The 12,875-nt window shown below is 34.0% G+C and overlaps 2 protein-coding genes across 5 annotated transcripts; one reads left to right on the forward strand and one right to left on the reverse strand.

Moving 5' to 3' along the window:
* The first annotated feature begins 945 nt into the window (after positions 1-945).
* Positions 946-6,240, forward strand: LOC123893037 (cyclin-dependent kinase C-2-like). Its single transcript, XM_045942955.1, has 12 exons — positions 946-1,330; positions 1,916-1,997; positions 3,098-3,188; positions 3,291-3,320; positions 3,495-3,604; positions 3,692-3,764; positions 3,872-3,992; positions 4,116-4,233; positions 4,324-4,463; positions 4,606-4,663; positions 5,183-5,253; positions 5,416-6,240. Exons 1-12 carry the CDS (start codon positions 1,221-1,223, stop codon positions 5,981-5,983), a joined length of 1,572 nt encoding a protein of 523 aa, XP_045798911.1. The 5' UTR covers positions 946-1,220; the 3' UTR covers positions 5,984-6,240.
* A 653-nt stretch (positions 6,241-6,893) lies between these two features.
* Positions 6,894-12,675, reverse strand: LOC123893038 (transcription factor TGA2.3-like). Of its 4 annotated transcripts, none has more exons than XM_045942957.1 (13): positions 12,481-12,653; positions 12,340-12,392; positions 11,863-11,992; positions 10,669-10,769; positions 10,077-10,150; positions 9,801-9,989; positions 9,627-9,677; positions 9,495-9,554; positions 9,317-9,394; positions 9,178-9,229; positions 8,277-8,548; positions 7,907-8,155; positions 6,894-7,539 (listed from the first exon to the last, which is right to left on the reverse strand). In XM_045942957.1, the coding sequence occupies exons 3-13, from the start codon at positions 11,952-11,954 to the stop codon at positions 7,393-7,395; spliced, it is 1,365 nt and encodes a 454-aa protein (XP_045798913.1). In that variant the 5' UTR covers positions 11,955-11,992; positions 12,340-12,392; positions 12,481-12,653; the 3' UTR covers positions 6,894-7,392. The 4 variants fall into 4 exon arrangements, with proteins under 4 accessions (XP_045798913.1, XP_045798915.1, XP_045798912.1 ...); XM_045942959.1 differs by having other exon boundaries at positions 9,801-9,938; positions 12,481-12,629; XM_045942956.1 differs by lacking the exon at positions 12,340-12,392 and having other exon boundaries at positions 12,481-12,675.
* Between the last annotated feature and the right edge of the window lie 200 nt (positions 12,676-12,875).

The following is a 12,875-nucleotide window of genomic DNA, read 5'->3' on the forward strand; positions in this document are numbered from 1 at the left end:
TCTAACTAAAATAATAATATACAGAAGAAATCCTCCTACATCACCGAGCTAGGCTTTATCAAGCCTGAGTCGGACCTGTCAAAAAATTGAAGGCTTGAGTCTGGCCTTTGGCCTATCATAGACTTAATTTTTAGGTATGAGTCTGACCTTTTGAAAGCCTGATGTGGCATGTTAGCCTGTTTAAAAGTCTATTTCATATGTAGATATTTAAATAAATAATTATATTTATTTTAAAATATACTTATGAACTAATAAACCAAGGTTATTTTGGTATTTAACATGATATTTTATATAATTTGACTATATGTGTCATTAATTATATTTCGTTTATAATAATACATTTATTTATATATGTTACAAACTAACGTACATGGATTAATAAACTTAAACTATTTAAAAAATTAATAGATTTATGTTTTAATCAAAATACAAATTTTAATATACAAATAATAATCGTAGTAAAAATATTATTCATATTAACTTAAATAGGTCGGCCTAATAGGTCTCAAAGACTTTTTTTAATGGCATGCAGTCTAACATTTTTAACTAAATAAACTTACAAATTTTTTTTATCTGATCTATTTAAAGAAATAGGCTAGGCCATAGACCCATGTAGGCCAACCCCGCCATGTTCCCACCTATGTTACAAAAGAAAACGGATACCTAAAATAATGGTGCAATGAAATCTCTATTGATCATCAATAACTTTATTAATAGAAATAATTATAATTTTTTTTTATATTTTTAAAATACTCATTAAAATAAATTTTACATCTTATATATGATAAAAAGAATAACTCAACTATTAAAAAAGTTTTCCCTTGGTAGAATCATATCATATTCATAGGGCACTAAAACAATTTGAACACACTTAAAATTAAATTTTTATTATTTTGAATCTGTAACAAATATTAAAGTTAAATGATAAAAAATTATTTGAATCTTGCCATACCATATATAAACAAAATTTATTTATACGCGCATATTTCTTCCTCAAAACAAAACAATTCTCATCTCTAACAAACCTTCCACCGGTTTTGGACTCGTCAACCACCTTTGAGATAACTCGAACGAAGCCACAAAATAAGAACCCTAATTCTCTGAATAACCTTCAATCAATTTTCATTCAAATTCATTCATTCATTCAAATAAATTGCAATTTTAGTGGATGATGGCGTAAAAAGTCAAAGTATAAACCCTTGAGGGAAGAAAGTTTGCGAATGACAATGGCAGCCCCAGGGCACCTCAACGTCACTGAATCTCCTTCCCGTGGATCCCGCAGCGTTGATTGTTTCCACAAATTGGAGCAAATCGGCGAAGGAACCTATGGGTCAGTCACTCACTTTTTCTTCATTCATTCATTGCTAATAATGCTTCTGCTTTCAATTTATTTCTTCTATATCAACTACTTCTCTAGTCGCGAGTATTTCGGAAGCTTTATATCATCAAATTCATTAGAATTTATTTCACTCTCGATTGGAACTGCTTTAGTACTCTATGTTCCATTAAGGCTCTGTTTAGCAAAACATAATAGCTTATAGCTTATAAGCGGATAAGTCTGCTCATTGAATTTTTAGTGTTTGGTAAAATTAATGGTTAAACTAGCTTATAAAATGACATGAAAAATATAGGTTCAATTAATAATTTTTTTCAAGTAAGATAACGGTTAAAATTGGAAGAAAAAATTATAAGCTATAAGGTTTTAGCTATAAGCTAATTGAATTAGCTTATCAAAATAAATTATAAGGTAGTAAAAATATGCTATAAGCATGTGACGAAATAAGTTTACCAAACAGATTTTTTTTTCCGAAATGACCTTATAAGCTATAAGTCATAAGCTCAAAATTTGGCATTGCCAAACAGAGCCTAACTGTTTATACTAAAAATACATGCTTTAACATGTGTATGCTTGCAGTCAGGTTTACATGGCCCGAGAGATCGAAACCGGTGAAATTGTTGCTCTGAAGAAAATAAGAATGGACAATGAGAGAGAAGGGGTATATCTTTCATCATCCTTGTTGAACGTCTCATTTAAGTCTCTTTTGAGTGCATTTTCAAACATTTGATTCATTAGTGCAACTCTGAACCAAATTCCTAGGGTCTGTTTGGTTTATTTGATTCGTTAGTGTAACTCTGAACCAAGTTCTTAGGGTCTGTTTGGTTTGGGTTAAATGGATGGGGAGATGAGGGGATATTTTTAATTATATGTGTTTGGTTCAATTTTTAGGAGGGGAGGGGAGAAGTGGGGAGCAAAATCCCTCATAATCCAACTTTTTGCTTCCCCCCCAAATCGGGGGGATTTGGAGAGGAGGGGAGTTCATTAAAATTTTATTAAATTGTCATAATGTCATAATTATCCTTATTTATTTTTCTTAATTTCAATATCATCCTTATTATGACAAGTTAATAAAATTTTAGTTAGCGTCAATGCTTCTCACTTGCTCGTAAGTTCTTTCTTCTTTTCTTTATGTTACACAATTTTTACTTCCCTGCATCACTTGTTTTTATATGCTGTATACATTCATGTTTTATTTGTTATACATGACATTGGTTTATCACGTTCTTCTTTTATTTATTGTATATCACTCCTTTTTTTTGCTGGAAAGAATAATGGCGTTCTTGTGTTTTTTTGGATAGAATAACGTTCTTGTGTTAGTTGTTCTTCTTTTGCCATCAAGTTGGTTGTATATATGTATATTATTACTAATAGAGTAGTATTTTGCATATTTATGTAGAATTTTTTACATAAATATTTTATTGAGTTAGATGAATCATCAAGATCGAAAAATTACTATCAATAGATGGTTTGACTTGCGCCGATGAACTGCAGATCAACTCATGTGTGCTATTGTTTATTGTTATGTTCGGATGTCGCATAAGATTTTAAGGGTAAAAAAGTAAATTAGTTTTAAAATCCCTTCGAACCCTTGTGAACCAAACATATATTTAATTAAAATCCCTTCCATCCCCTCCCCTCCCCCTCTTTTGAAGCAAAGATAAATTTAATTAAAATCTCTCCCTCCCTTTCCTTCTCCTCCATTATAAATTCTGTAATGAGTTTCTCCTCTCAACCGTACTGTGACTTATGTCATTGCAGTTTCCTATAACTGCTATACGTGAAATCAAAATTCTAAAGAAACTACACCATGAAAACGTAATCAAGTTGAAGGAAATCGTCACATCTCCAGGTACTTCAATGATCTAAAATTTTGGTTTTTCTAATTTCTATTCAAGACGATGTAGGTTTGGTTGGTTCTTTTATTGACTTACATTTTTTTCTTTCTTCATAGGTCCTGAGAAAGATGATCAAGGGAGGCCAGGCAAGTTATTCATTTTCATGATTTTAGTCAGTTGCTTTATTATACAGTAGTGTATGATATTGTTTATTGTTTTTTTGACTAAAAAATATACCCATCACTTGCCTTTGAATTATTTTATTTCTGTAATTTCCTGCCTCATTTTTTCTTTTCCATTTTTGTTTTGTGAATGTGTAGATGGCAACAAATACAAAGGGGGCATATATATGGTTTTCGAATACATGGACCATGATTTAACAGGTCTTGCAGACCGGCCTGGCATGAGGTTTACTGTCCCCCAGATTAAGGTATGACTGTCGAAGTATAAATTCATGTACTAGCAATTATTATATTAGTTTATTGATTACTGAGTTGTTTTTTTGCTTCTTCCAAAGTGTTACATGAGGCAGCTTTTGACGGGACTTCACTATTGTCATGTCAATCAAGTTCTTCACCGTGATATCAAAGGTTCTCTTTTGTGAATTTCTTCCAAAGTATTACTACATGTTCTAGATTTTGATTTTATGTCATACCAAATCTATTACTCACATGTGATGCATTTTGTTTCTCTGCAGGTTCAAATCTTCTCATAGATAATGAAGGTAATCTGAAGCTGGCAGATTTTGGATTGGCTCGGTCATTTTCAAATGAGCACAATGCAAACCTTACAAATCGAGTCATCACATTATGGTACAGGTAATTGATCTTCATTTATCACGCACTAGTCTTGGGTTTTAACTCTGGCCTGCCTAATTAATTTGAGAGGGTGGTGTTATGAATTGGCCACAGCACATATTAATTATTTCATCATATGTTTAGACCCCCTGAGTTACTATTGGGGACAACAAGGTATGGGCCAGCTGTGGATATGTGGTCTGTTGGGTGCATTTTTGCTGAGCTTCTTCACGGGAAGCCCATCTTTCCTGGAAAAGACGAGGTAGCGATAGTTTGAGCAGAGATAGGAGTTTAGGGTTCAATGTTTAATACAGCTTGAGGGTAATTCCTGTTTTCTTTGTAACTATTGTAGCCAGAGCAATTAAATAAGATTTTTGAGCTGTGTGGAGCACCGGATGAGGCGAACTGGCCTGGAGTTACTAAAACTCCTTGGTACAATCAGTTTAAGCCAACAAGACCGATGAAAAGGCGTCTGAGGGAAGTTTTCAGACAGTAAGTATCAGATTACAAGCATGATTATTCATATATGCATTTTTATAGAAATAAATGGTAACAAAATGTTGTATTCTATTTCATTATCTCTTTGGTTTGAGTGGTTAATCTGAATAGCTTTTGTCCATGACTTGAATTGTAGTTTTGATCGCCATGCATTGGAGTTGTTGGAGAAGATGCTCACACTTGATCCAGCTCAGGTATATCACTTCATCACTTGCGGGTCCTACATACATCTATTAATTGCTAAATAAATGTATATTGTTATTTTACGTGGTACGGGTACATGCTACTACAATTTATCTTACATTACTCAACCTTTTTTAATTTGATCATGTTTGTTGGTGGTTTGTGTACCATTGTTCTATAGTAATATCATGCGTCTTGTTTGGGACCTACTTTTTGAGCTTATGATAAAATGTTTGTTAGCAGTTTGTCTACCATTGCTCTATAGTAATTTCATGCATCTTGCTGGGGACTTGCTTTTTGATCTTATGATAAAATGCTATACGTCTAGTTTTTTTGGATAATGGGTGACTTTTGTAACATGACCAGTATCTGATAAAAAGGCGATGACATAGTGTTGGTGACACAAAAATGAATTGTATTATGTTATTTTTAAGTTAACCCATTGACATTATTTCCCAGCATGCTTTTGTGGTGAATAATTAACTTGATCTGCATAATGTGATTTGTTTGTCATTTTGATTTGTTAATAGAGAATTCCTGCCAAGGACGCACTTGATGCCGAGTACTTCTGGGCTGATCCATTACCATGTGATCCCAAGAGGTATGGGCTTCTGATGCACCTGACTTTCTCATTTTCAAAATAGAAATTTTAGTTTGTGATAAACGCCCATTATTTCCTTCCTCTCTAAAGTTTATTGTTTCCATCAATTAATTATTTTTACTCTGCTTTTTCAACTGATTACTAACCTCATGTTTTCCTTAGTTTACCCAAGTACGAGTCATCACATGAGTTTCAGACCAAGAAAAAGCGTCAGCAGCAGCGGCTGAATGAAGAAAATGCCAAACGTGTTAAAATGCAGCATCCACAGCAGCATACCCGTCTTCCGCCGATTCAGCAGGGTGGACAACATGCCCAAATGCGGCAAGGTCCTTCCCACCCTGTTCATGGTTCTCAACCAGCAGTTGCTGCCGGACCTAGCCATCATTATGGGAAGCCTCGAGGGCCCTCTGGTGGGCCAGGAAGATACCCTCCTGGTGGGAACCCTAGTGGGGGATACAATCATCCAAATCGTGGAGGTCAAGGAGGGGGTGCCGGTTATGGCAGTGGACCATATCCTCCTCAAGCGCGAGGAGCACCTTATGGATCTAGTGGTATGCCTGCTGGACCTGGCGGCGGCGGTCCTCGTGGTGGAGGTGGAGGTGGCAGTGGCTATGGAGTTGGCGCTCCAAATTATCCTCAAGGTGGTCCTCCATATGGTGGATCGACTGGTGGTCGAGGGTCAAACATGATGGGTGGGAATCGCAATCAACAGTATGGTTGGCAGCAGTAAGACACTTTCTTATCATGACAATTGATATTGTTGTCATTTGGTGATGCTCTGTGAGATGGTTCTTGATAAGAAGTGATAATAGGATTTGAGAATGAGAGTATTTGGAAAAAAAATACATATTCCCCGTGAATTTTAGATTGTTTATAACAATATGATTATTACTTGATCTGTCTGGAAGCCTTTGTGAAGCTCCTAACTAACATATTTGGTCCTTGAAGTTATGAGACTACGTAATGGAAGAAAACTTCTTGACGTTATTTTAGTTGTTTTATGCCTTATATCTGCAGTTTGTTTGAATGAAAGCAATATGCTTCATCAATATATGTTAGAAGCTGCTGTTCAGGTTAATATACTGTTTCAATTCTATTTAATGACAACCAACTGCTGCAATTGTAATATGAAGATTGAAAATATCAATCAATTTGATAACTAGTAAGTCTTCATTCATACAAAAGAAAAGAAACGAAGAAACTTTTCCTCTAAAATAAAATAAAATGAGTAATGGTTAGCTTAGTAGAATTTTAGTTTGTGAGAAAATTAAGTTAGCAGCGTAGCTTGTTGTCCGTCCCACAAAATTCCCCAATGGTTGCACTCAAGTTTTTTCTTCTTTTGCTACCAACATTTGAAACACAATTTCCAAATCAACAGCATCATACATTCAACATTTGCAAAACTCAAGAATCTTACTTGGATGGTGCCAAGCTCTTTGAATCCATAGGACCCATGTGGAAGCAGTTGATAAATATTCCCACACATATCGAATATAAGCAACAACCAAAAAATACACATGGTAATAAAAAATATGACATTAGTAAATGTCATTTCAAAAACAAACAAATCATGTGAAAATGCATGGCAATTTTGTCCTACAATATTCTCCTATATAATTTTATTGTTATCGAAATGCATCTTCGAAAGAGCTTACCACTTTTTCTCATGAACAAGTAGACAAACTATATACAAATATTTGTCACAAGACATATTAAGTTACTAGTCAGTAATGTCTTTCCAATACAGCACAAGAAAAAACGTATATATACATACACAAGTGTGAAACCACAAACCATTAAGCGCAAAACGAAACTAAAAGAGAGGAAATCACCCTCAAATGAACAAGCTGTAACCTAAAATACAAACACTATTTCTACATTTTCCCCCTTCAACTCTATCTATCATACACCTATATAATCAAATTATTGAAGACTATTTTTCAAAGCATAGAAAAGCTTAAAGAAAAATGTTTGTACCACACCAACAGTAGGTGGAGGAGAATAGAAAAATCGTAGTATCTAATGTTTGCAAGCACCACAACTAAGCTTCTTCACAACACGAATTCATTAGCCAAAAGACACCGGCTTCATTTTAAGGGGCCAGGCTTGAAAGAACATAAATAGAGGTTTGGATACATTTCAATCCCTTGGCCGTGCAAGCCATAGAGAACTCAGTGCTCGCAGCCGGGAGAAATAATCACTTATTGCGAGAAGAGCTCGAGCTGATTGCCTGGTTGTTAATATCCGAAGCATTTGTTGCAATGTTTGCTGCCGCAGGTTATCAGCCTAGAAACATGAAGGAAAAAGAAAAGTGAATTGATAATTATATTATTAAGTTGTAACTACTTTTATTTATTCTGATGAATCAATCTGTCATACATGCATATCATCAATTAATTCTATACTCCTCGTATCCTTAATTATAAGCAAAAGTCAACTTCTCAGATTCATTGAATAACTAATGTATCTGGTAATATAGACGAGATACATCAGCCATTCAATGAATCTGAAAAGTAGACTTTGCTTATAACTAAAGATAGAGGGAGTATATCGGTGACACCTGACATGACACATGTTGGAAACCAGACATGCCTCCAAGAGGATGAAAGTTGAGATAAAGGAATAGTGGTAAAAAGAAAACATAATTAATTACCTGGCGAAGAAACCCCTCAAGAGTACCAAGTTTTCCCATGGCCATAGCCATTTGGCCCATGTAGTTTGCCACATTTCCAGAAGCACCTGATGGGTTGGGTGAACCATTAGCTAATGTCTCAGAAAGTGATTGCTGCAATGCATCCATTCCTTGGGAGAGAGCATCTTCAGCTTGTTGGGATGACTGTTGCAAGTTGTAGATTCCCATCAATTGTTGCTCAGTTAAAGGCTCCAAATGACTTACTAGAAGCTGCAACAGAGCCAATCCAGTTTTAGATCGGCATAATGCAACAAGGAAACAAACTTAAAATCCAACCCTCAATCAATGAGGAATAAAACATAGGGAATAAAACAAATGAGGAATTTCTCACCTTAAGAAGTTCGGATGAGCGGAAGCCTCCAATCCACATGAAACACCTCTCAGCTGGAGTCTTCCACATTCCAGATAGAATGTGGAAAACATCAGCTTTAGCTGCAACACCTTTCAGCCTGTAAATATCTTCAAATTGAGTCATGAAATTGTCCACAATGGTACGCAGTTCAATATCCCCAGCATGAGAATTTATTGCAGCCCTTAGCTCATTGGTTTGCCTATTGTGCTCTTCTAACCATCGTGCATACTCAGCATCAAATGCCATTGCGCCTGCATACCAAGTTCATTAACACAATTTAGGTTCTGAAACAGCACAAACTACAGGAAAACTACGCCCGTAACCGTCACAAACTACAGGAAAACTATGCCCATCACCATCCATGCTACTAACTGCTATTGTCAGAGTTAAAATGATTTTATTTATATATGCACAGTCAGTGTAAATACTTTTTACTGTCCATCAATCATAGCCGTTGCATCATGAAAAATATTTGACTTCAATCATAACTGCTAAAATCACGCATGATTGGTTGCAATTTGTTGCCAGTGTAAAAAAATTAAACTCTATTTCAAGATCATATCACAGGCTGCCCTTCCCGACAACATACCATCAGAGCAACTAAAATTAAGTAAAAAAATAGCATATTGAAAAGCAAGATGCAACCAAATAAGCAAATCTTCTCGATAAAAATTGGAATTACAGTATATGTTATTCAAATAAGAGGTTTGATATTTTCACAGTAAATGTCATGGAACACTTGTCAAGCCAAGAGTTGATGGATTTTGCATTGGCTATAGCTACAACTTTAAATCCTATGTTATCAGACTCAAAAGAAACCAAAACATTCTCCGAGTAGAAGGAACTTCGATGCAATTTGAGGTAAAAGAAGATTAAATACCATTTCCACTCATTGAATGAGTCTGCTCTCCGGTGCTTGAAATGAATATTCCCTAGAATAGATTAATAACCAAATCATCACATGATATAGTAACATCACCAGATTAACAATAGCCACAAAGAAAGGGGCTTCAAAGAACCTGCTGGCGTGCTCGCTGTAGCTCTTGCTCCAGTTGGGTCAATTTCAGTCTACTGCTCTCTAATTGTTGCACGTATGCCTGAATAAATGGAAAGAAGGATTAAAAAAATTACTAACCAAATTGCATGAAGAAGAAACGCTTCACAAGTTCATTTATAATTAACAGAAAAATGATGTACCTTTTTCCTCAGTCGGCTTTTTCTGGCAGCCTCACGATTTTGAGCTAGCCTTCTCAACGTCTGAATGAAAGCAAAATTTAACATATAGTAACAAATGCTTATGTTTATGTGAATATAATTACATTATATAACCTTTTGATCTGATTTATCTTTCGATCTTTCACTAGATTCTCCCCTTTCAGGCTGCAAAATAAAAATGAAGAAAAAAATATTTTATTAGAGAATACAAAAGCATGCTTTTGACTGTTTGAATAACTTAATTCTAGATTCAGAAGAAACTGTATGATATTGAAGTAAGGCAATGACCATTTGATTTTTGTCTTCTGTGTCATCGGTTGAAGTATCAGCACTTCCATCAGCCATGTTGGACTCTCCCCAGTTCTCACGATGGCCACCAGATGTTGAGGCCAAATTTGACTGTGACTCTTTTTGCAATTGCAATGTCTGAGATCCACCAATTGCAGCAGAGAGATTTGTATCCGAGTTAGCAATTGCCTGTATCTCACGTGTAAGTGTAGTGTGTAAAATGTAGAAATTCATTATATTTTTGCCAATTTATTGATTATTGGAATACAATTTTACCTTGTTTAAAGCACCAAATTGAATATCAGCACCTAGAGCTTGGCTATTTGATTTCATTTGATTAAACACTGGATCTGAAATAAAATATATAAAAATAAATAGATCAATAGAGGATTCATAAGGTTCATTCAAGAGGGGAACAACAACTAGTCTTCTATTATTCCAATATCTTCTAATTGTTTTTGAAATATCATAGTCGCCATTCTTGAAGAAGCACACATTTCTTCAGCAAAAATGTAGAAAGCATATACTCTAAGATAGAAATAAGATGCAGTCTCGTGTTAAGTATATGATTCATTAGATTTACAATGTAAATTTATCAGGCACGGACACAAAGTAAAAGAATACTATGTACTGGCTGATGGAGTACACGGAATACTGGATAAAGAGAATGACATCTTCCATACAAATAAAGATTTTATCCCCACGGAGTAGAAAAAGAGGGCCAAGTTACCGGCAAATAGCAAACATGTGCGACAAGTTGGATATAATCTGTTTCTGATTCTAATACACAACAATATGCAGCAAAAAAGCAAAAAAAATACCAACAAAGAAGGGGATACAACTGTTAGAGATCAAAACATGAACATACTTCTGCTAAGATTCATGGCATCTTCAATGCGAAATCCAAGAGATTGTTCGATGGCTCCAAAATCAGAAAGTCGAGAAGGATGAATATTTCCTTCCATACCCCTGAAAGCCAAAATCAAGACATGTTAAAAAAAATTAATGAATGCATATCCAATTATTTAAACAAGTAAAAATAAAAATTCATGCAGCCAATGATGAAAATTGAAATCCATGTTTTGAAACTAAAAAAAGTCAAACTTGGATACTCAAGATCTAAAAACAAATCCACAAGTATGAAAACAAAGTAGCAATCTTCTAAGAAAAGGTAAAGCCGCAAAAAGAAAAGAGCCTATAAGGTTGTTAGTTTCAACTTTCAAGAATTACAACTTTACAAGAAATTGAAGAAACTGACATTCCCCATCAGTGAGGAACGACGAACACACCACATTATATTATACTCCCCCCGGTCATTTTTATAAGAAACAACTTACTTGTTAGAATTATTAAATAACTGATATATGTAGTCTAGAATATAGACCAGATACATCAGTTATTCAATTGAACCTAAAAAGTCAACTGTTTCTTATAAAAAGGACGAGAGGTAGTATGAAGTAAACTAGTGTATTCGTGTACACGGTTTTAAAATTAGATCGGCAACCATGATTTGGGCCGCCACGACATCAATGTTTTTTGTTTTTCATGTCTCTCAATTATACCATCAGCTAGCATTTAACAGCAATTCTCCGCAATATCAAGATACACGGCACCGCAGCAATCTAAAACCTTGTTCATCTCTACTCTAAATTTAAAAATTCCCAATAATCAATCAACAATAAAATCAAAATACAACACTTTTATCATTTTCACCATTCAAGCTTTCCCTTCCAATATTTTAACTAGAGAGACAGGATACGATAAGTTTCAGGATTAACTTATCATATCATGTTGTCTCACCAAACACTGGATTAAGACAGAATATGGTACAGTTATCATTGTATCTTGTCTCTTATCTTGCGCATCAAGCGGGCGCTTAACTTAAACACCATAGCTCTCCAATAACATATAGGATACACTATACTATAGTATTATATTAACTATTGAAACCATCTAAACATATAAAAAGAAATTAAAATAAAAATTGACCATAAAAATCTATAACAAAACCAATCAAGATTAAGATAAACATATACATAGAAAATTCCTGAGAAAAATTTACATGGAATTAGAAGGTGGCAATGGAGGAGCGTAGCTTGGCATCCCGTTGACAACCTTGTTAGTGTCCTCAGCAGTTCTACGTCTACTACCCATCAATAACCATCTTCTTATCTTATCTTTTCTTCACAAACCTTAAATTCAACCCATTTACACAAAGCACAAAATTTTAGTCAAACCCAAATCAGAAAATTAAAAATAAATTAAAAAAAACATGAATTAATTAAGACAAGAGTTAATAAAATCTAAACTAACTACAAAGTTCATGAAACATGAATTAAGAGACAAAACAGCTAAAAATTCGTTTGTTTAGTTTAATAAAATTGGCAACAAAAAAGTAATGGAAAAATAGAGAAAAAATAATTAAAATTTAAAATTCCGTACAACTGTTAGAAACAAAGGACAAAACGTTGAAACTGAAAATCAAAAATACCAAAACAGAAAGAAGAAAAAAAATTGAAATAAAATTAAAAAGGCCCACCTTATAAAAACAAAGCTGAACACCATGAAGTTGAAAAACAGAAGCTTAAAAAACTTGATATGAAAAAGGGTAAAAATAAAAAAGTGATCTTTATGAGAATTTTTAGGAAAAAATGAAATTTTGGACAGGTTTAAGAAATACCCAGAAGAAGAAACAGATGAGAAAATGGAACTGCAAACCCTAATCACCAGTTAGAAGTTGAAGATAAATAGGAACAAGACTTATTGACTTTTTTGATCGAAAAGGAATAAAATAGAAAAACAACTTTAATGTATCTTATTGTTAATGATGTTACACAGTACAATTTTGTCTCTGACTCTGGAAAAAATATAATTGAAAATGGTTTTATAATAGTTTAATAGAAATTTATGTTATTGGAAGAAATTTGTGTCATCTTATCTAAATATATCTTTTTTGTTAAGTAATTTAATAGTTGGAAATTTCACTCTTAAATATAAATAAGTGGAATGTTTAGAGTTCAAATCTCAACACCTGCATATTAAATACGATGTTTATACCAATCGAGTTAAACTATG

This window comes from Trifolium pratense, linkage group LG6, assembly GCF_020283565.1.
Source record: "Trifolium pratense cultivar HEN17-A07 linkage group LG6, ARS_RC_1.1, whole genome shotgun sequence".
In the NCBI taxonomy this organism is placed as follows: domain Eukaryota; kingdom Viridiplantae; phylum Streptophyta; class Magnoliopsida; order Fabales; family Fabaceae; genus Trifolium; species Trifolium pratense.

What these genes read in the sequence shown, in the direction of transcription:
- LOC123893037 (XM_045942955.1), top strand. Translation starts at nt 1,221, where the DNA reads ATGACAATGGCAGCCCCAGGGCACCTCAACGTCACTGAATCTCCTTCC. An exon ending in TTACTGTCCCCCAGATTAAG is followed by an intron (nt 3,605 to 3,691) that starts GTATGACTGTCG and finishes CTTCTTCCAAAG; the next exon opens with TGTTACATGAGGCAGCTTTT. An exon ending in TCTTTCCTGGAAAAGACGAG is followed by an intron (nt 4,234 to 4,323) that starts GTAGCGATAGTT and finishes TAACTATTGTAG; the next exon opens with CCAGAGCAATTAAATAAGAT.
- LOC123893038 (XM_045942956.1), bottom strand. Translation starts at nt 11,954, where the DNA reads ATGGGTAGTAGACGTAGAACTGCTGAGGACACTAACAAGGTTGTCAAC. An exon ending in GCTCATCCGAACTTCTTAAG is followed by an intron (nt 8,156 to 8,276) that starts GTGAGAAATTCC and finishes GCTCTGTTGCAG; the next exon opens with CTTCTAGTAAGTCATTTGGA. An exon ending in TTGAGGGGTTTCTTCGCCAG is followed by an intron (nt 7,540 to 7,906) that starts GTAATTAATTAT and finishes TCATGTTTCTAG; the next exon opens with GCTGATAACCTGCGGCAGCA.